Source organism: Haemaphysalis longicornis, unplaced genomic scaffold (assembly GCF_048455015.1).
Source record: "Haemaphysalis longicornis isolate Haplotype H1 unplaced genomic scaffold, Haemaphysalis longicornis Haplotype H1 scaffold_3, whole genome shotgun sequence".
In the NCBI taxonomy this organism is placed as follows: domain Eukaryota; kingdom Metazoa; phylum Arthropoda; class Arachnida; order Ixodida; family Ixodidae; genus Haemaphysalis; species Haemaphysalis longicornis.
In genome coordinates this window covers 42,519,321-42,541,654 of record NW_027526335.1, presented here as the reverse complement: position 1 = coordinate 42,541,654, position 22,334 = coordinate 42,519,321, and the positions used below count along the sequence as shown (strand labels likewise).

The 22,334-nt window shown below is 51.8% G+C and overlaps 2 protein-coding genes across 4 annotated transcripts in view; one reads left to right on the top strand and one right to left on the bottom strand.

The window, feature by feature from the left end:
* Positions 1 to 7,407, top strand: LOC144173230 (sperm-specific sodium:proton exchanger-like). The gene is made up of 2 exons (XM_077701726.1): positions 1 to 3,108; positions 6,772 to 7,407. The coding sequence occupies exons 1-2, from the start codon at positions 1 to 3 to the stop codon at positions 7,123 to 7,125; spliced, it is 3,462 nt and encodes a 1,153-aa protein (XP_077557852.1). The 3' UTR covers positions 7,126 to 7,407.
* A 1,981-nt stretch (positions 7,408 to 9,388) lies between these two features.
* The window catches only part of LOC144174340 (uncharacterized), a 199,173-nt gene continuing 186,227 nt past the window's right edge, over positions 9,389 to 22,334 (bottom strand). For all 3 annotated transcript variants that reach the window (XM_077702987.1, XM_077702988.1, XM_077702986.1), the window contains 4 exons: positions 20,626 to 20,996; positions 19,508 to 19,960; positions 19,132 to 19,382; positions 9,389 to 11,514 (listed from right to left, as the gene is read on the bottom strand). In XM_077702987.1, the coding sequence (XP_077559113.1) occupies positions 10,626 to 11,514; positions 19,132 to 19,382; positions 19,508 to 19,960; positions 20,626 to 20,871 (1,839 nt within the window). In that variant the 5' untranslated portion in view covers positions 20,872 to 20,996 and the 3' untranslated portion in view covers positions 9,389 to 10,625. The remainder of the gene's footprint in view (positions 11,515 to 19,131; positions 19,383 to 19,507; positions 19,961 to 20,625; positions 20,997 to 22,334) is intronic.

Below are 22,334 nucleotides of genomic sequence, written 5' to 3'. Positions count from 1 at the left end.
ATGAACGCCCTGATCGGGGAAGAACATGAGAGCGGCCACGAGCTTCGCCTCTTCGACCGGCAGATAGGCGTCATCATACTGCTCTTGGTGGCCATGGTGGCCGGCGTGTGCCGGGCCCTGCGTCGTGTGGTCAACATCCCCGTAGTGGCAGTGCTTGTCCTGCTCGGCTTCTCCTCCGGCCGACTGGTCAGCAGCTACGACCTCAAGGAGAGGGTGCTACCGGTGACCGACGCGCAGATAAGGGAGCTGCTCTTCCTTTACCTTCCGTTGGTCATGTTCACGGGGGCGTTCAACCTGCGCTACCACCTGTTCAAGCAGTGCTTCTGGCAGTGCGTCCTGTTGGGCTTCGGTGGGCTCGCGTTCAGCACCATGCTGTTCATGATGTACATGTCGGGCACCAAGGACGCCGATAAGAAGTCCTGGGCCGAGACTGTGCTCATCAGCCTGGTCACCTGCTGCCCCGAGCCGATGTTCGTGTCGGACTTGAATTCGCTCTCCTCTGCGCGGTCCCACATTCTGGAAACCATCATCATGGGAGAACCCCTGATTGGAGTCACCTGCCTGTGGGCGGCCTATCGTTTTAGCACCCTGGAGGGAAAATTGACGATCTACTCCTTCTCGAACACGATGGTGTGCACGCTCCTGGTGGGGCCGCTGTTCGGAAAAGCCCTGGGCCACGTGCTGGCTATGACCATGATAGCACTATCGCAGGACCTCCCCGTCTCCTTTGTGGTGAGCGTAACGAGTGTGGTCGCCACGTGGGTTTTCGCCGAAAGGTTCCTTTATGGCGCCGGCATCACCACGGTCGTTGCGATGGCGCTCACTGCCAGCGCCTACGCCACAGCCACCGTTCATAACCCCATTATATTGAAAAAGTTCTGGATGCTCGTGCGATATGGCTACAATGCCATGCTCGTGTTCCTCTCAGCGTTTCAGATTGGGCGCGACACGGTCGAGTACTTATCATGGGGCGAACTGATGAGCCCCATCAACGCGTACGTGGCTAAGATTGGAGTGCGCTTCGTGACGACCATCGTGCTGTACCCTCTGCTAGCGTCCGTCGGCTACGACCTGAGCTGGCAGCAGTGCCTCATCGTGGCGTGGGCCAACTTTAAGGGCGCCATTTTGATCAGCCTCGACTTGACCAGAGCGTTCCCCACGGCGAACTTGGAATATGCGCTCAAAGACCAGTTTATCCGCGTGGGAACGCTGTTTCTCGTTCAAATCCTCAACACCACGACACTACCGAAACTAATGTCCATGCTTGGTCTGGTGACGTTGTCCGATGTGGAAAGAGCCAACATGAACATGGTGATAATGGCCCTACGCAACACGGCCCGCTCTTCGACAAGCTACCAGCGCCGCGATAAGAAGTTCTCGGGCGCCGACTGGAAGTGGGTGCAGATGCACACCTTTATCGACAACCCTTATGCCGGCGCCGAGGACGAGGAGCACGTGGAACAGTCGGAATCGTACGTTCCCGCCCGCGTCTACCGTAGTGCCGCCGCCAAGAAGGCCAGCTGCTCCATTTTAAGGCTCCAAAAGGTGTGCTACAACAAGCTGTACGAGGACGGCATGATTCATAACAAGACCAAGACCACCATCCTGGCTGCCTTGCAATACCCGATGGAAAAGGAGACCTATCTCGACTACTCCATGATGAAACCGTTCGTGACCGTCCCCGACTGGATCTATCGCCTCAAAGATCTGGTGCAGCGGTTCGCCGGTAACGAGGCCATCGAGAAGCGCTACACCCACTCGCGCACCGAGGACGACGAGGAAGACTTGGAGCAGGCGAACGTATTCAGCGCAATGCCCAAGGAAGGCTGGTACCATGTGCTCGTGGGATTCATTGCCTTAGGTTTTGTGTTTCTACTCAGCGGCCTCGCCCTGTTCCTGCACCAGAAGGGCACGGACGCTATGCTACACGAGCAGCTCATGTCGATCATCACGACCGTCCAGGGCGTATACGTCCTGCTCTACTCAGTTGAGATGGTTCTGCTCGTAACGAGCGTGGGAATGCTGCACGCTGGAAAGGACATGTGGAAGCAGATGGATGTCATCATGTACTTCCTGGTGGTCGCAGAGTTCGGGCTCATCAGCCTGGCCTCGGTGCAAACGAGCAGGACGAACGCCATCTACAACGCCTTTCTGCATGTCAGCTTCATCACGCTCATCTCGTGCCGGGTCGTGAAGACATTGCAGAAGCGGGTCGTTCTCTTCCTGTGGATATGGGACCTGCTTGACGGCCTGTTGAACCGCAAACTCTTCTACGCGTACGACTTGAGCATGGCGTACATCATATCCGAGGACGAGGCGATGGCCAAGGTGTACCGCTTCGTGCAGGCTCCGCAGCTGGCTGTCGCAATACGCGAAAACAGCGGCTTCAATAAGCTGGAGACCCTCAAGAACGTTGTGGACATTCAGCAGCGCTACCCTAACATCGAGGTTGCCACCAAGACTCGTCAAGCGGCACGCAAAATACTCAACAAGGCAGTCGACGGCCTGAACGACCTGCACGAAGGTGGCCTACTGGACGACAAGCAGTACAGCTTGCTGTTCGGCAACTTGTCCTGGATGATCCAGCGTGCAGAAGGCATGCCAACCAACGTGAGTGTGGGGAATGCAGCGCTGTGCACCATGCTCAGCGTGCCCTGGTTGACTCCCGACGTGGTACCGCGGCTCCTGAAGTCCTTTTACCAGTACCTGAAGGAAGGCGAGCTGCTCGTAGAGAAGAACACGATGCACGAGTGCGTCTTCATTATCTGCTCGGGAATTGTCCGCGTGGATGGCTGCAACGAAGGGCAATGGGAAAACCAACCGCACCTGGCCAACTCCGACACGACGATGTTTTACTTCTCCGAGGGGGCCTTCCGCGATTACCTCGTGGCGCCCGACACCCTGGGACTGCTCGGCTTCCTGACCGCGAGCCCTTCGGTGTGCCAGTGCGTGTGCGAGACGGACGTGGAGATGTGCTGCATCCCCATGGAGGAGGTGACGGCGCTTGTGGAGCAGCACCCCGAGGCGCCCAACCTCGTCTACCGCATGTGGTTCAGTGTCGCCATTCGTGTGGGCCTCGCGGTACTCGTCAACCAGAAGAGATACCAGGTGAGGCTCGAACAAATATCAAAGCACGTGCCTTTAGAAGGCTTACTCACTGAATGGGGTGAAGACACTAAAACATTGGGATAAATGATTTTTTAAATTCCCTGGAACACAAAAAACGTGCCCCGGGAAGAAGAAACTTCATAACTCGCTAACTCGCTGCACAATTCGGTTAAATGTACCTGTGTAAAAGATGTCGCAGCCTCCACACGAGGCTGCGCTATCTCAGCTTATGGTTCGTTTTACTGCCGGTTGACTGCATACTTTACCCCGAATAAATACAAGCGAACCATTCTTCATTGCAGAAGACTCGCTCTACCAGCACCTAGTTTTTAATCCTGTCATGGTTTGTGCGATTTCAAACAGCCAGACGTACGGTTACGCGCATAAAAAGGTGAAACGGTATGCTGTTAAGCCTAAAAGGGGCTCCTTCCGCTGTTATGCTTTCATCCACCTCCTATGAAATTGGAAGGCGAATTGTGATTTTTCCCCAGGTCGAGCCACAAGCTGCGCAAACACCCTCTGACTCACCTTCTAAACTGCAAGGTTTAGGTAGAACCAGGTAATCGTCCTCCGACAAAATAAACCCCGACGCACAGAGTCGTAGGCATGGTTCGTGGGCCCAAAAGTCTCTTGCTGTATGAACCCTGCTCGCCGCCTCTTCAGAGCCTGCCCCACAGCACCTTGCTTCACAAGACATTGAAAATTAAAGCCGTTTCACTCAACGTGAAAGCTGTCGGCAGTGCAGAGGAGTGGTTCGCTATAAACGGGCTGAGTCGCCGTTATCCACTCACTGCTACCACCCATCACGCTCTTCGCTGCCCTGTCTCACCCCTCTCTTGATGAACCGAACGGAGGTTTGGCCAGTACAATTTAAATTTCCCGCCTTCGAAGTGCTCGCGCGCCCCCTGCCTGGAACAGCGCGAGCAGGCATTCTGTTCTTTTTTTGCTTGCTTTCATATCTCACGTGCCGGCGCCTTACAGCGGAGTTTGGAACGTGCCGTTTCTGGCCGCCACTTTTTCCGCTTACTATCGTAAAACCCAACCCAACGAGCGTTCCTAACTAATTGAACGGTAGGGGGGAGGAGGCTGCCGATTAGTTATACATATATTTTGCCTCAAATGTACCTGCAGTTTTCTTTGCGTTAAACAATAGGGAGATCTGTGACAAGCGCCAGCGGTTCAGGAGTTTCGGATAATTGTGACTATAAAAATCAGTTGGTTTTCGAAGCTTTTGTGGTACTGTGTTACGGTACGCCGTCGGGCTCTACTCGGGTCCGTTATCTCGCTGCGCCGCCTGATTTCGGCATTTGCTTTACATCGAAGCGTTACAGCGAGCGAGCTACGACGACATGGTGAGGCCCTAAAGCGATCTGCCTACAGTGCAGCCAGTGGCAGTCATGGGCACGTTTCGGCTCAGATAACTAAGTTAGTTATCTGAGCCGAAAATTATGTACCCCATCGTCAAAAAACTGCGATGGTTGAACGCGAGGCTTTCTCGTGACGGATTCTGTGGTTGTCATCAAAGTTTCCCAAACCGCTTCGACCACGTCGAAATGGAGCAATCGTTTAGGCGCCGGCTTCATAACGCGAGGGAGTCATGTTCGATTGCGGCCACGGGAAGCGTTCTTGTTCTTCTTTTTTTTTTTTTTTCACTTCGGTGTTTCGCGTTACAGACGCCATCAGTGCGAACACAACAGCCCCGCTTAAAACAGCTAACTATGCTGCAGTTGCCAAGGGTAGCTTGTTGTCGCTGCAGCACTGTGGCAAAATAACGTCGTTATTTTCCCGATACTCTATAAAACTGAAAAGTGTAGGCCTGCTTCCTCTTCGGCAGAGGTATAATTGCCAGTTTCTTTAAGTGCAGAGCACTTTAGCGGCTGGCCTTGTCATCGTAGCTCGCTGTCACAATGTCACGCGACTGCCGGAATCAGGTGGCGAAGCGAGATAACGGGCCCAAGTAGAGCCCCATGGCGTACCGTAATGGCGTAACACACAGGCTTCGAAAACCAAGCAGTTTACACAGTCCTAATCGTTCTACCCGTTATACCTCGGTGGAATGAGAAGGGTTTCAGTTCATGAGCCCGTTTAATAAAGTCCTAATCATTCGAAACTCCTTAACCGCTGGCTCTTGTCATGCATCTCCCCGTTGTTTAGCCCAAAGATAACTCCAGGTACATTTCAAGCAAAATCTTGGTGTGTTTGTTTATTTTTGTATATTTTGGGCATGATACAGGATATAAGCCTTTTAACGATATATACCTTTTAACAATTTCACCCTTTTGTATATTTTGGGCATGATATAACCAACAGCCCCCGCATCCATTTAGTTAGGAACGGCCGTTGGGTTCGTTTTTACTATACTAAGCGGAAAAAGCGGCCGCCACGAACGACGTGTTCCAAACTGCGCATATAGGGCGCCGGCATGTGCAAAATCCCGCTCGCGCTGTTCCAGGCAGGTCGCGCGAGCACTGCGAAGGCGGTAAATTTGAATTGAATTGGACAAACCTGCGTTCAATTCATGAAAAGTGGAGTGAGACAGGGACGTGGAGAGCGTGATGGGCGGTAGCAGTGAACGGATAAACGGCGCCACAGCCCGTTATAGCAAATACCTGCTCTGCACTTCCGACAGCTTTAATGTTGAGTGGAACAGATTTTTTTTTTTTTGCTTCCTCTCTATTCGAGACGAAGGGAAAGTTTTAAGAAATCGTTTTCAAGGCCGACCTTGTTCTGCTGCAGGGACGATAATCCTCCTGGCGACCTTCTTTTGTAAACTTCAACGAGAGCGGTGTTGTGGAAAGGTGGAAGGTGACTGATTGATTGTAGGGTTTAGCGCGCCGACGCAACGTAGGCGATGAGGCGGGCCGTAGTGGAGGGCTCCGGATTAATTTTGACCTCCTGGGGATCTTTAACGTGTGCCGAAATCTCGTACACACGGGAGTTTTTGCTTTTCGCCTCTATCAGAAAAGCGGCTGCCGCGGCCGGGAATCGAACGCGTCACCTCGTGCTCAGCAGCGCAGCGCCTTTGCCACTGAGCCACCGCGGCGGGTGAAAGGGGAAAGGTGGAGAGCATATTGCAACGAAGAAAGTGCGAAAAGTTGAAGGCGCGATCGGTGCGTCGGCTATTAGCGAGCGTTTCTTTTGGATAATTTTTGTGTGAAAATGTAAGGAACTGTAACGATATTTCCTCTCTTAGTCATTCTGTAAAAAGTAACGGTGTTACAGTTACAAGTTACTGAAAAAAGTAACTAGGTACCGTTAACGCGTTACTAGTTACTCTCCAAGACAGGCCAACGGTTAGTAAGGCCTTTGATGCAACCTCGGTCGGAACATTTTGTGACCGCCGTCGACGAAGATACCCCCCAAGAGACAAACAAGCACATACGCCCCTCAGTTCTCTACTCCCGTCGGTGTCTGTGACGAGCAAATGACGCAAGTTGGGCTCTTCTCAACAGTGATTGTCCTATACTCTGCTATTCACGCACCTTTCTTTGGTTCCCTATTCCTACCTCGCTTTCGAGAGCGGCGGGGACTGTCCCTTCTGATGTACCTCAAAAACTCTTGTTATTGTGTGATCACATGATGGTTAGATCCACTGAACCAGAAGCTGATCGTAAATGCATATACGCACGTTATCCTTCTTTCGCTTCCACGACCCGCACGCAGGAGTGGACTCACGACAAGCTGCGACGGTTCTTGGAGAACGGCCTCATGCCGAACCTCTACCACGCCATGGAGTTCAAGCTGGACGAGGCGGTGCTGGACGTGATCTTGATCCAGGGCATCGTCCAGTGCTCCAAGACGGAGGAACTCTTCAAGGGCCCCACGTACATCCCCAGCAGCGTTGACCACATGCTCTTCCCGGGCAGCCCCGCCGAGCGAGCACGGCCCATCATGCTCATCACCACGGTGATGCGGTACCACCTGCCCAGCGACCTCTACTGGTTTCGCCAGCCGCTCGCCCACTACGACTACAAGAAGCAGCGCACGTACTCGATGGCCCTCGCCCGGGCCTTCTAGAGTCGTGACGACCCCCGGCGCACCCCCACCGGTGCCGCGACCCACGTTTGCGGACGTTAGCGAAAATTGTGTACTCAGGCTGTTGCGCTTATACAGCGCTGGCATCACGTGACCATTCACATCCTGGCAACCCTTACACCGCCTTTCATCTTTTCGCTTGCTTCATTTGTGTGTCTTGTGGCGTCATTGGGGCCAACGCGGCGAAATCCCATCAACACATCGTTGGATACAAAGCGTGGCTATTGACTATGGCCTCACTTGTACATGCAACTCACGCGATTTCGCATATACCAGTGAACTCATAATCCGAATGCATTTTTTATCACTTCGAGGCATGAACATTTGACTTTGATTACAACTACGCTTTCTATAGGTTGATTCCAGACCGCCTTTTTGAATGACCATTAGCTTCCTGTGCGTATCGCAATAGTGGCACTATATAGCCGTATCCTCTGGCGCTTCATATTCCGCCAATAATCACAACTGAATCGCCATATAACGCATGAGCGTGTCAGCATAACGTTCGAATAGTTTTACTATATGATATATGCTTGAAAATTGATTTGCGGCCTAGAATAATCAGCGAGCAGTTCAGCAGCGCTATTGTACAAGAGCCAGTGAGAAAATCTTCAGTTAACGCAGCTGACGTTTATGCACTGTCCGGTTTCTATTTCAAAACAGCTATATTCTTCGAGCCCTTCCCTCCCCTTCCACCCCTGTACACTGCTTTGTTTATTGTTGAAGCCATCGCCGATTACAATGTAAAAATGCCACATTGTTTACCTCCTTTATTTTGCCTTATATGCTCAACTACTGGTCAATAAACTGTTTTGTTAAATTGTCTCGTTCCCATGTATTGCTGCACCCGCAGGACATTACAATAGTGTCACTAGTATGCTCGCCCACAGGCTTAGCTGTAACATCACATTAGACTGTAGAGTAGAATGTTTCAAATTCTGAATAAAAAAAAATCTGTTCAAACGAATGTCGAGGGCTTAAGTGCCCCCTTAAAGTTCAGAGAAATGCAGCAGTTGTGACTAAATTAACGTACGCCAAGACGCCAAGTTAGCGAAAAACATGAGTGCAACGCTGGCACGTGCGGGAGGAAAAACAAGCACAAAAAATGACCACGTATCTTCTTTCGTCGCAAATGTCGCCGAAAGAGGTTAGTCGACTGGCGCCCCTGCCAAGTAAAGGCCTCTCGTCTATTTCCCGCTCACCTCTCATTCTGTTACTTTCCCGTCTCGTTCCTCCCAAGATATCACGCTAGAGGTTTGCTGTAGTCATTTTACATTTACCGAGGTCTACTGCTCCAGGACGGGTGCCTCGATGCCAGCGCTGCCATACGGCGGAGATGCGCGTGATTACAGGCACCTTACTACAATGTTTAGAGAACCACGTTGCCCTGCTCTGCGAGCGTCCCAAGCGGAACATGGAACCTATCTAGTTGAACCTTTCGTTACTGTTGCAGTTTGATTTCTTAAACTTCCGCCAGGAGCTATAGCGGCGCGGGCAACAGCAGGCGACGATTTTCTGCAGTTGATGTATTTCATTTGCTGTTACAAAAACCAAGCTTCCATGAATTTTTTTAATAAAGGGGCACTGCAAATATCACTCATGTATTGATTTGGTGCCTTATATTTGCGTAATGTCTTGTTCTTGTTCAGCAATGTTGACAAGTATGAACATTTACACCGGACTTAGACGTTTAGATGTGGCTGTGGGTATTTAAAGACTGTTGCGCAGATTCAGTTTCATTTTGGCCGGGTGGCTGAATCGAGCCATAGACAGACAGACATACAGACAGACCAAAATGTTTGCGTTTGAGTAGGTCAAACGTTTGACCTACTTTTGGTCAGTAGGGTTGAGTAGAGAAATCTCGCTGTTTGTTTGTACTGTTTGTTTGTTTGTGAACCGGAACACACAAACAGTGAGATTTCTTTCCAAGAAAGACAAATTGGCGCGTAGCGTAATTACAGTGACAAGGCTGGGAAATGCGGCTTTCCAAATATACCGATATCGTGCCATTATTTGACGTTCCCAAATGCTTTTTTATCGCGTGTTCTGGTTCATATTTTCGCGTTCGCATTTCATTTGTCGACAAAAGCACACACGCCAGGTGGCGGAGGTGGCACCATTGTTATGGGAACTGAGGTGATATGTTGGTGGACCTAAAACGAGCATATGAGAGAATTTGGGCCCGTCCGGGAGCAGCCCGCAATGCTGACACTTTGGTGTGCTCTCGACGACACCGAAACACTAGTCTGGCACAACAACTTTATTGGCGACCATTCGCGGCGTTCGGAAGTTTCACTGTCACGACAAACATTTGGTAATAAATATGTACAAGGGCGCATACCTGCACACGCATGTAATATATATTTATATGTGTGTATGAGTAAGGGGTTCACTCAAACGTTCTCGTGGACACCAAAACAAAACGCAACTGCACAACGCGCACCGAAGTGTCACAAAGGAAGTCCCCCTCGGTCGTATACAACCACCTTGCGGACGCTTGTTTCCGAGTTCCCACGTGGCCCACGCGGTGCATATGCAGTGACGGCGCTTGGTGGACGGGCAAGCACAGTGTACGTACGCTTTGTAGTCCCAACTTATCCGCCAGCTCAGAGTTCAAGGGCTGTTTCGCGCATTTAGGAACCAGTTCGGCGGCACAAAAACGCGCGACCTTTTTTTCCTCGCTGGGGGCCGGGCATGGCGTCGTTCGGCGCGTCTGCAAAGCCAGCAGCAGCTCACGAGTGTCCGAGTAGTCACGTCTTTCGTCTTCTCGAAACAAACCGTTCCTTATAAATAAGAATTCGAAGAATTCGTTGCGAACATCACACACACAAGAAAACAACAGCATCTGTCATTCTCGACAAAGACATTTGGGCGCCAACACACAAATAGGAGTCGTTCTGCTGCTACTTGCGGAATCGCAGTCTGTGCAGACAACAGAAGTGGCGGAGGACATAGCGAGGTTCATTGTATTCGAAACGCTTTACGCACGTTTCGGCAGCCACTCTGCTTCGGACCTTAGGCTTTGCAGATCCAGTTCTAGTGTACACTCCGTCACGATTACTACCTGCTTTGCGTTCACAGTTCTTCGGAGAAAACTTCATTCCGGACCGTAGCTCTGTCGTCTTTCTCGGGTACTCAAAATAGACCTCTACACCATTTGGCAGCAGTTCGTTGTTACAAAACATCCGCCATGCAGCTCTGTCTTCTAGATTCGCGGTAAAGCGGGGCTTAGGGGGCTCGGCATCGACCAACGTGACAGGGTCCCCCCGCACGAAGCACGGTTTCAGTGGGGGCCATTTTCTTCATCCCGCTGCCGTTCTTCTTTCTAAAAAAAGGGGACGCCGCGATGCTCTTCCTTTCGTGATCACGCTAAAAGCGTGTTTTCAGGGGTATTCGCTAGCCACCGCCTCTCAGTGTTGCCTCCGCCAGGGCTGGTTGGTGAGTAGCAGTGAAATTAGCTTCAAACGATTTCGTCGCTACGCTCAAACCTCTGTGCCCTCGTAGTTTCCCTCACCGTATCCTTCGTCCGGAGAGTATCGGGTCTCCGTTCCGACGGCTAAGCAAGCCGGGAGGACAGGAGGCCCTGCGGGTCCCGCAGTACGTTTCCAAGAAGCCGTGGGTTCGACTACCCTCCACTGCGCCGCTGCCGCCTGTTCGGGCGGGGTGTAGAGCCCTTGCCGGTGCGGCGGTTCCGGGGGTTCTTCGAGGTGGTAGCGCTCGCAAAGTCCGTACTGGCCGTAGCAGGGGTCGGCGGGGTTCGCGTAACCGTTGCCTACGGGGCCGTATCCGTTGGGCTGCCTCGCGTAGTCGAGCATCGCGCCGCTCTTGCCGTTGACCAGGTCCGGCGTGGTGCCGTCTCCGCGGCCCGTCGGAGATGACGCCGTGTCGTCCTGCGGCGAGCGCTGCATGGCGGCCAGCTGGGCCGCCTTGGTGTCGCTGGGCGTTGCCACTTCGACCAGGTCTGCCTTGCGCGCCAGCTGCTTGAGCATGCCCGGAAACTTGGCCCTAGAGGCAGCCAGCGCCCTCTGCCGGGCCACCACGAAGCACAGCAGCAGCGCCAGAATGACCAGCGCCAGGAAGCTGGAGAGCACGATGACCACCTTGTGCGTCCGCGACAGGCCGCTGGCGGCCGGCGGCGCCTGCACCACGGAGAGGGTTGTGTTCGCGGCCCGCAGGCCAGCGCGGTTCTCGGCGACGCAGATGTAGACGCCGGCGTCGTAGGGGCCCGCCCGAGCCACGGACAGCCAGCTCAGCTGGAATGGCCCGTTCTGCTCGCGCTGCACCTGGAAGCGGGCGGGATCCAGGTCGGGACCCTCGGCGCCACCGTTGGTGGAGTTCCAGGCGTTCGAGGCCCACTCGGCGGCTTCCCATCTGCACAGAAGAAGGGGGAGCACGCTTTTAACGCATTCTTCCCGTCACACCACTTTCTTAATTGACCGACGGACCGGTCGTGCGATTGATTGATCGATTGGCCGATTTATCAATCAATCAATTAATAATTCATTCATTCATTCATTCATTTTATTGATTCACTGTCGAGTGGGTCGTGTTAGTGAGTTGACTGTCGTGAGTTTCACTGACAGTCGTGAGTGAGTGAGTGAGTGAGTGAGTGAGTGAGTGAGTGAGTGAGTGAGTGAGTGAGTGAGTGAGTGAGTGAGTGAGTGAGTGAGTGAGTGAGTGAGTGAGTGAGTGAGTGAGTGAAAATACGCAACAATATTCAGATTCTAAACTAATATTCCGATTAGGATCTGAATCGCTCATTTCTGGCCAAAAGAAATCGTGGCCTTTGGTGCTGAGTCCTCCTTGCGCTATAACGGCCTCAGCTTTTGTGGTCATGCTTTATGCTTCAGAACAAGCTCTGTTCTCGCATGGCTCACCGGTGATAAGGCAATAAATGCGTACAATAGCCTCAACATTTTCAATATTTATTCGCAATCATGGCACCACGTCGTAATCGTGCTCGCAAGCTTGTGGCGCTAGGCCTCTGCTGGAAGGGGAAGCGAAACTAACCGCAGTTTGTACCTGAGCCCCGAAAATCACAATTGACAGGTGTCCCTTTGTCTATGCCCCGCGTTGTATCAGCTCTATCACAAAGTTACTGCACTATGCCAAAGAGGGCTCGTTGCGTCCCCACCACTCCAAGCATAGCGTCAGCTAGCCGTATCAATTTTCAAATCGACCACGACTTATCTAGGCTGAAATTTCCTCGAGCCAATAATTGAGCCTATCGCCAAAGCATAACCTCTTCCGTAGGTAACATCGAAATTAAAAGCGCCGCCATCACGAAAAATCTCGTCGCTGATAAATCAGGGTAATTCCTTCCCTATGAATATAGGTTTCACGAGGTTCTGGGTAATGCATTGGTTTCGAGCAGAAGCTAAACTGCTAAATTATCGCCACTCAGTCCGCTCTGAATGGTGTACAGCGTAATTGATTGATTGTAGTAAACCCTACAATCAATCAACTGAGGCGACTCAGGCAATGAGGCGCGCCGTAGTGGAGGGCTCCGGGTTAATTTTGACCACCTGAGGGTCTTTAATGTGCGCCGAAATGTCGTACACACGGGCATTTTCGCTTTTCGCCTCCATCAGACAAGCAGTCGCCGCGGCCGGGAATTGAACCCGCGACCTCGTGCTCAGCAGCGCAACGCCTTAGCCACTGAGCCACCGCGGCCGGTTGAGTGTGCAACGTAAGTCTTGGTGATACTCTGGAGCGAAAGCGGTGAGGGAGGGGACGTACTGGTGTGAGCGCCTAAACAAAGCTGCATATTCTACCAAATACCTGCTTGGTTGATTCAAATCCACTTCGCATAGATAAACAGTAAAATTCCTTCTGCACTGGCATGCTTTGCGAAGCCGTGGAAACGGAGCGGTTGGAGCGATGGTCTCATTCAACCATTTTGTTTCCTGTCCGTTGTCCGCAGTGACAGGAACAAGATCTCCACTTGAGCGTGACACAACAACCAACAGCGAGGGACCCCTACTGCCTGAGCCGAACCCTTGCTGCCGCTAGTCCATGTAGCTCTCCGTGCTGTCATCAAGCAAACCTCATCGACATCGTCAGGCGATCCCGGAAGCCACATGTGCAAAATTCCAACCACATAGTGGGCATGGCAACAAATCGACCGATGAAATCCTATTCAAAGGTTTTACCTCCTGTGTTCAGGATTCCGCCTCCCCGAGATCCTAACTCAAAAAGATCTAGTGACTCTTCTGTGCTCCTGCAGCCATGCCCACATGTGTTGCTTGTTACAATCACAGTTTGTGCTCTGTTATAAAATTAAAGCAGTTCCACTCCAACGTCAAAACTGTGAAGTGTGGAGCAGTGATACACCAAAAAGGCTGTGGCGCCCTCTCGTGGCTGGTTTAAGTATCAGCCTGGCTTTGATACCGAAAGCAGCCAACAGAGGGCACCGCAGCCCGAAAAGAGGCCTGTAAAGTACAATGGATTGAGTTTCAATTAATTTAGGGTAATTAATGCGTTATTTTAAGGGCATGACACTTTAGGGCCGCGCCTTATCGTCGTAGCTCGCTCGCTGGACACAAGTAGATCCACACGGCGTTCTATCATCACGGCGTAACCCGGAGTCTGCGAAATCCAAGCGATTTATATGGTCATAAGCGTCCGAAACTCGTGAACCTTTGGCGCCTGTCATACATCTCCCCGTTGTTTAGCGCAAAGGAAACTGTAGGTACGTTTGAGGCAAGATATACGTAACTAACCGGCAGCGCCCGCGTTCATTTAGTTAGGAACGCTGGTTTGGTTGGTTGTTACGATAATGAGCAAAAAAAAAGTGACGGTGCAACCTGGCATGTGCGGGAGGAAAAGTAAGCCTAAAAAAGCTATCACTCGAGCTACCTGCGCCGGCCTGGGCCACTTCGCGGCCGTGGCCGCTGCCTGCACAGCGACCGTGCGGCTAGCTCAGTGGGCTTTTCGTGCCTCCGGCGCGTTTTCGCATCCAATGGTCATAAATACAAACCCAGTTTGTATTTCGCGCGTTCGGTTTTCTGACTGCCTTGATGGTAGTTCGCGTCGCAGCTGACAGATGGCGCCACCAGTCCACGGCGCGCGCGCCGCTCCTGGGACCTTGTTCTCGGCGGTTGCACTCGGTCTTGCAAGAGGTAGCGTCAAACATCCCCCTCGCGAGGGGCACGATCAAATGCAGAGCATTTCCGGTGGCGCACGACGTTAAGTAGTTTGCGTTACGTTAATGTTGTTGCACTTGTGGCAACTGCTGACGAGAGAGCGCTCGTCAGCAGTAATTTGAATGAGTCAAGGATATAAGGCGCGTCCGTAGCCTCCCATTCTGTGTCGGCTTTGTGGCGCAGTGGGTAGAGCACCATGTACATTGCGTTCCGCCCGCAGGGTCGAGGGATCGAAACCTGGCGCCGAATAGTATTTTCTTTTATATAGTGTAGGGGGAGGGGTGCGGACAACGACGGTGCGGACTACGACGGGACAACGCGGGTGACATCGTGAGTTACTGAAATGCTCTGCATTTAAAAGAACAGAACTATCGCTGGCACAGTTTCAGGCGGGGGGCACGCGAGCAGTGCGACGGCGGGAAATTTGAATTGCATTGGGTGGTAGCAGTGAGCGGATAACGGCGCTACAGCCCATTATTGCGAATCACTACTCTGCACTTCCAAAAGCTTTCACGTTGAATGGAACGGCTTTAATTTTTGTATTACATTTCTTTCGTTATTTTATATTATGGTGTACTTCTTTGGGGCCTGGCAGCGGCAGGATCTGTGGCAACGGCGCAGCGCGAAGATCGCTCCGAACACTTTGCCTATGAGGAACGTGTGCCTGTGTGGCGCAATGGGATTGACGTCGGCGTCGTAACGCGAGGGACCCAGGTTCAGTCTTGACCGCGGGAAATGGTGATTGTTTAGAAGCCTCTGTTTTGGTGCGTGCCACGACGTGACTGCGGTGGCTGGGCGCCGTGACCCCGGACGAGCTACGGCGACAAGCCGGGCCCGTAAAGTACTCCGCACCTAAAAGCACTTCTGCTGCGCGAGGACATCAGAGAGAATTTAGGCGCAACATGTTAGCTGCCATGAAAAATGTAACCGTGCGTTTGGATAAGCCTCACGATAATATACATAAGTGTATGAACGAATTCTAAGGTAACAGATTTAACAGCTGGGCTAGCTGTAACTAGGAGAAATTCTTCGGGGAACTGCTTGAGTGCCTTGAAGGCGAAAGCTTTACGGTTGTCTATGGTTGTCCCTGACCATCCTTATCGAAAACTTCTTTACTTCTATAGGTTGTATTCACTGCCGAGTCACGCATGCAGGCAACCACGGGAGTGCGCCGTCACTGGTTACGTCGGGCTCCGCGGGATGGCGGTACTGCTCCGTGCTAAGAACTTAATGTGTGTTGTACGTTCCAAACTCTCCCCGCCGTACACAAAGTATTGCCTTGAGTCCACTGTGAGTGCGATTAACATCATCTCTGTTGACAGCACCGTTGGGAATCGGGTTGAAACGGAGACGACGACGCACGCTGGTGTTTGTTTTGTTTTGTTTTTTCCGCGGCGTGCGGGCGCAGTGGCCGTGGCGCTTCGGCCATGTCTGTGGCCGTTTCCAGTGTTGCCGAGCGAATTAATTGACAGGTTGACTAAAGCTTGGGATTGGGCTAGTTGGTTTGACATCTCAGGGGGAATAAACAGCGCAGAGACGGGGACTAGCGGACGAAACGGGACTAACGGAGGCTTAGTCAGTGTCACTGCGTTGGCGTTGTGCCGTGAAGCTCCTACCCAGTAACACTAAGACTTCCATGGCAGCGATGGCGCAAAACATACAAGGGCAAAAAAGAAAAAACAAGGACGTGCTCACTCTAACAACTGAATTTTAATAGTGAATTGTGACTTTCGACTTGCAGTCGGCGTATTCTGCTTGCTAAATATACGCTTTTTCTGTCTACACGGTATGTGATGTGTTGCTTGAGCAGTAGCTTTGGTGCAGCCTTTGCTGTATCGAATGTGCGGTAAATAACCCAGGATTTTTTTTTTCGGCGGGCTGAACGTGGGGGTGCGGATTATATGCAGGGGCGGGTTATCCGCGCGAAAATACGGAACACACTAGAACCCTTCACTAAAGACAATGGATCGATTCCTATACAAACTACAGTATACCCAATCAACTCTCTATCTCTCTCTCTCTCTCTCTCTATATATATATATATATATATATATATATATATATATATATATATATATATATATATATATATATATCAAAACCTATCAACATGCGCACTTGGTCACAAGTCCAGACCCTTTTATAAGCCTTTTTTTTGCTTCACGGCAGCGGCCATTTTTTGTGCCAGCCAAATAAATTTATGTAATGACATTCTGATTTCCGAATGTGTTATACAAAACGTAATCTAGTCCTCAGTAAAGGCTCACTTATAGGAAGCTTTCTTCTACGCGTTTAGTTTGTGTTAAGTTCCCTATGGTGTACAAGTGTTATGCTGCGTTTTTTTTTTTTTCATGGCGACGTTTCGGACTGTACTTGAGTAGTTTGCGTAGACAATGACGATTGCGTTTTGGTCTGTGTTTGCCAGGTTTATGTGGGCACTTGTAGCCATTGTTCTGTGACTTCCGTAAATTGAATATCCAGCCAGCCATTTCAGTTTTCGATTTTCGTGGTTACAAAATACCACCAACAACATAAATATTTCAAATTACACGCAAGAATTAAAAACTTATGTACTACCATTACTTACCGTCCATACCGTATGAGGACGTTCCCAAGTGCTCTGTATCCGCAACTTGCCGCAGCGACCCTTCTGTTTCTGCTCTCTCTCGAATTCTTCCGTTATTCGTGTTCAAGTACGTTGAATTTTAAAATGAAAAAAAGACATTGGAGAAGAACATCCTCCCAAGGTGGGACCCGAATCCACGACCTTCAGAATACCGGTCTGAGGCCATACCAAGTAGGCCACCAGGGAGGCTGTGCTCCCCTTCACTTTAATGGGTATTTCCTTCCTCATCGGGATGGCCAGCCGCGCGGAAGAGACAATAGAGCATGTGCTGTGTCGCTACCCCGACTACTCTTGGGAGAGGAGCGTGCTTTCCACCGCGCTCAGAAGATTGGACACTCGACCACTTACAGTAGAGACTATCCTAGGTCACCGGTCTCCGCCATCGTCTTCACAGGAGACGAAAGCCCTTCTACGTTTTCTGAGCGAAACGAATTTGCAGGAAACACTGTAATGCCCGAATAGGGACCAGAGTGCGCGCCTTCCCACTCCTATACCTTCCTCTTCTCCCGCCCTCTCTGTTGTCCCCTGAACATTATTCCCGCCGTGCAGGGTAGCAAACCGGGCTCTACACCTGGTTAACTTCCAGGCCTTTCCGTCCTTTCTCCTCTCCTCTATGTTGAGGTAATTGTTTCGTACGCTTGGGGATGGTAGCCAGCACCGCTTCGACAACTTTGGGTGAAGGTGGCCTTCTTTCTAACCCCCAGGCATCAGACTCCAGCGGCTACAATGTGCCGGGAACTGTCGACCAGCCTTGTACACTCTTAAGCTACCTATGGCACCATATATATTACGCGAAACACATGACACATGATTTAATTCCACTTTTCGTCCGCACATGATCACTCGTACAAACTAAACAATACAGTGCAGGTTTGTGATACTGCGATAGGAGTACGTTTAAGGCACTGATGCGAAGGCGCTGTCGCTGAACAAGAGGTCCCTTCTTCCTCAACCGCGGCGTCGAGTATGGGTTTGCCCTGGACGGCCTCCACTTGAGCTTCAAGGGGGTTGCAGTTAGACCATGCGGGGATAACTCCGGTCAAACTGCCCGTGCCAACGCCGTGCTGCCCGGCGTCGCCTCCGGCTGCTTCGGGAAGCCGACAGCGGTGCAACCTTTTTAACCAGCACCCGGATGCCGTCCGCAGCGACGTCACCAAGTGCCCGGCTAATGATTTCCCAGGTGAACTGGCCGAGTGCACTGTTTCGAAAGAGTTTTCCAAAAGCGAGAACAAGTGTTCATAAAATACTCCGATAGAATATCTATGTCCATACGTTAAGGCTGATGTGATGCTGTTCTGAAAAAGCTTCAGGTCCGTCTCAAACCAGAATTACCAGACCTGTTCTCAGAAGATCAGAGTAAGTGAAAAAGGCTGTTCACGAAGCGTCGAAATTTTAATTTCACATCACATCGCAGCGCGCTTTTTGTTTTTCCATTCTAAAGAGTGCACCTTTCTGAATCATTTGGTGGAAAAGGAAAAACAATGTGAGCTGGCTGTATTTAAAACAGGAGATGGCAGGGGGGGAGGGGGGGGGGAGGAGGGGAGTGACACTAGACACGTTTCCGTGAGGATCTGGAACGCCAAGAATACCCGCTGCCTATTATCATCGAAGCGATCAGCAGATATGAAGCAGGATCGACATCACCTCGTCAGACCCAGGAACACTGAATCGGCTCCCTCCTGCGCTAAATATAATGCCATACTAACCTATTTCTCCGTCACACCAAAACTTACAGCGAATAACGACAAATGATCATAACACCCGTTCGTACTAAAGTGTGACAAGTATGCCCAGAACCCGACCGAGTCGCTTACGGGAGGGCGAAATCGTCCAGTGATAGTCAAGAAACATACCTAACTTATCGGGTTGCGGAACTCCCAAGAGCCGCAGTACAATATATGTCCAATAATAAGCAATGCATTCACCACTCCAAACACCACGCCGTCTTTTCTTTTGACTTGCGCGAGTACTTGGGCGGCGACAGGGCCAACATAGTTGTGCATCTCTTTCGGTGCCCAACTTAAAACATGCAGTATGCTGGGAAGATTGAAATTCCGTTCAGGCGTTGTAAATAAAAAACAGCAGGGCACAGATTGCAGCCTTGGGGTATACCTCCCGTTCTTTAAGCACTTTACTCGTTAAGTCTTTCTTTCGACAAATTCACTTCAAGAGGAATAGAAGGGGTAAGGGGAGCACTAAAGAGATGCGAATCCTCACCTGAGTATCGCAGGAGGGTCGGCGCGAACGCGGCACACGAGCGTGGCGTTGCGTCCCTCCTGGACGCTGACAAGGGAGTCCGCGTGCACCTGAGGCGGACAGGCGAACTGCTCCAGGGAGAGCGTGTCCCACGAGGCCGACTCGAGCCGGGGCGGCCCTGCACATCGTGGGGGCTCGCCAAGCGGAATGTTGCGAGTCCGCATCCACCGCCGAAGGCTGCTCAGGCGGCAGTCACACTGCCACGGGTTACCCTGCGAGAGGCCCAGGAGCGTAGTTCAAGGGAAAGCAACTCCTGGCCCTACAACGCCGAGCCTACATCAAGGTAACGCCTGCAATCCAAGTTGATTGTGCCGCCTCGACTCCACTAGCTGCTTACCTGCAAATGCAACGTCGAGAGCCTGGGCAGCGGGGACACGGCTTGCGCCGGCAGCGTGGACAGACGGTTGTGGTCGAGAAGCAGATACTCAAGCGCCGGCAAGCCGTCTAGCGCGCCGGGCTCTATTGAGCGCAGCTGGCATCGGGACAAGTGCAGGGATGTAAGGTGCTGGAGACCCGAGAAGCTGGCGTTCTCCAGCTGCGCGATGGGGTTCCCGCTGAGCTGTAGCCGTCGCAGGTGCGGCACGTCCTTGAGCGCTGCGCTGGGCACGGCCGTGAGCAGGTTCCAGCTGAGGTCCAGATCCACGAGATTCGTGAGCTTCTGGAAGGCGTCGCGGGCAACGCGGCCGAGCCGGCAGTGGGCGAGGTAGACCCGCTGCAGATTCACGAGGCCCCGCTCCTGGAAGGTGCGGCCGGGCAACGAGTGGAAGTTGTTCCGCTCCAGGTTGATGACCTGCAGGTCACGGACGGTCCAACAGACGCGACGTTAAATGTATGTACTGCTAAACTGTCAGTAACAAAACTCTGATCAAACGTAAGGTGACGCTACTGAAAGTGCATTTGAGCAATAAAGAGGATGGCGAATCGTAAAGTAGATCCTAACGCGACAGCACCCACACGCGTTGTGGAGTTGTGCCCGAGTTGTTTAAAGGCGGGCGCCAGGGTTTCAAAAGCCCCCTTGCACCGCCGTTCCGGCTTTCCCTATCGCAGCGGCAACAAAATAATACGGTGCAGGGGACGTGAAAAAAATGACTACGGTAGAACGGGGAGGACAGAAAAGGTGTTGCATGACGTCTAAAGTAAAAAGTTAAACCTAATATAGTTAAAGGTATAAAAAGATCGGTGTTCATTCCCATTTTTTGTAAAAAATTTCTGGAAACATACAATTTCGCGGCAAGTGATGAGTGTATGCATTCAGTCCGGCCTCCTAAGCACTTAGAACTAATCCTCAGTAGGGAGGTGAAATGCGAATCCGGAGTTTTTTTCGAAGAACCCACGGCGTTGCTACTGTGGCATGAAGTCAGAACTATCGTCATCAGAAGCACTGGAATTTCCGTTTCTCCTCGCCAGTCAGATAAAGGCTGAACATCGTTTCCGCGCACACTGTCAGTGAAATACCTGAAGTCCTAGAGGCAGTCCCGCGGGTACGGAGAACAGCCCCTGGCTGATGCACTCGGCCGTCTGCTTGCCGCTTTTCCACTTGCAGATGCAGGCGCTGGGGCAGTGGCCGCCCGCAGACGACGTCGAAGAGGCGCTGCTTGCTCCGCCATTACTCGTGGCTGGTGACTCCAGTCCCGAGGCGGCCGCAGCGCACAGTAGCAGCAGCGCCAGCGCTGCGCAACCCATGGCGACGACCGGAGGCATCACGTGCGGCGTGACCAGCGGGACGCTGTGCTGTCGCTAGAGGAAGATGAGCGCCAACGACCGACGTCTACCGGCATCGTCGGTCTTGCTGATTGGGGAGCTGGGCCGTCGCGGATGCTGCGCACCTGTGACAAGAATAAGACGTCGATTAAGCTACGGGTGCTACTCCCAACCACTTCCTCGGCAGCTCAGAACAAAATTAAAATAATCGAAAGTATGCAGCCGCGGTGCACGCGAACGTAGCCGTATAACTGGTGACGTAGATTACAGTAACGATGGCAACAAGACAAAGGGGAACTGTCGACACGTCGTTACCCCTTTTCTATCGTCAAAGTGGACAGTGGACATGAACCAGTCCAGCGGACAAAGACCCGTTCAGCATTTTAACACGAAAGTGTTTTATTCCGGGATACACAGATTTCAACGACGTCATATCCGTCACGGAAATGACGCCAGTACCACGAAGCAAGCGGCCTGTAAAGGGTGCACCCTTGCACACAGGGTCTTCCTGCGGGGAAGCAACCTTTAATACTAAAGAGTACGTTATAATTAGGCTTGTTCGTTTTCGGGTTTTACATTTTGACACGGAAGTGTTTTATGCCGGAATACGCCAAGATTTCACTGACGTCACCAAGCCCACTCACAAGACAGCCTCTGAGGCCATAACGGATGCTGAGCTGCAGATTTCGCTGCACATTTCACTTTCGCCCGCCGCGGTGGCTCAGTGGCTAAGGCGTTGCGCTGCTGAGCACGAGGTCGCGGGTTCGATTCCCGGCCGCGGCGGCCGCTTTTCTGATGGAGGCGAAAAGCAAAAACGCCCGTGTGAACGAGATTTCGGCGCACGTTAAAGATCCCCAGGTGGTCAAAATTAATCCGGAGCCCACCACTACGGCGCGCCTCATCGCCTGCGTTGCGTCGGCGCGTTAAACCCCACAATCAATCAATCAAACATTTCACTTTCGTGTTTTACCGATTCCTATGACAAAGGAATCAACGTATTTTTTTCCAAGAATGCCTGCTCAGCTGTCAGTCATGATTACCACATAAATGCTCCTCTTACCCTAAGCGTGCTTGCCCAGCGCTGAGCCATCGAAAAGAGGGTGGAGATCTTGCACTATACGTAGCTCAAGACGCAATGCGCCTGCGCAGATCCACGCTTTCTGAAGCTACAAGGCTACGGACAGCCTCCAAGAACAATGAATCGGTGATAATTAAAGCCCCGAAACGCCCACCATAACAAACGTTGCGCTTCATAACGTTAAGCGCTTGCGCCAAATTTCTTCAGCAACTGGGTATTGGCCTCTTTTCAGAGCATCCGGCCTTACTCGCTCCGTGACGGTGCCATCAGTTCGTTGGACCGTTCGTCCCGTTGAATATTCAACGAATGTTTATTCGTGGTGGGATCTGCCGTCGTTCTCGTCATAAAACGTCACCGACAGACAAGTTCGTTTGATTTTCAGGGC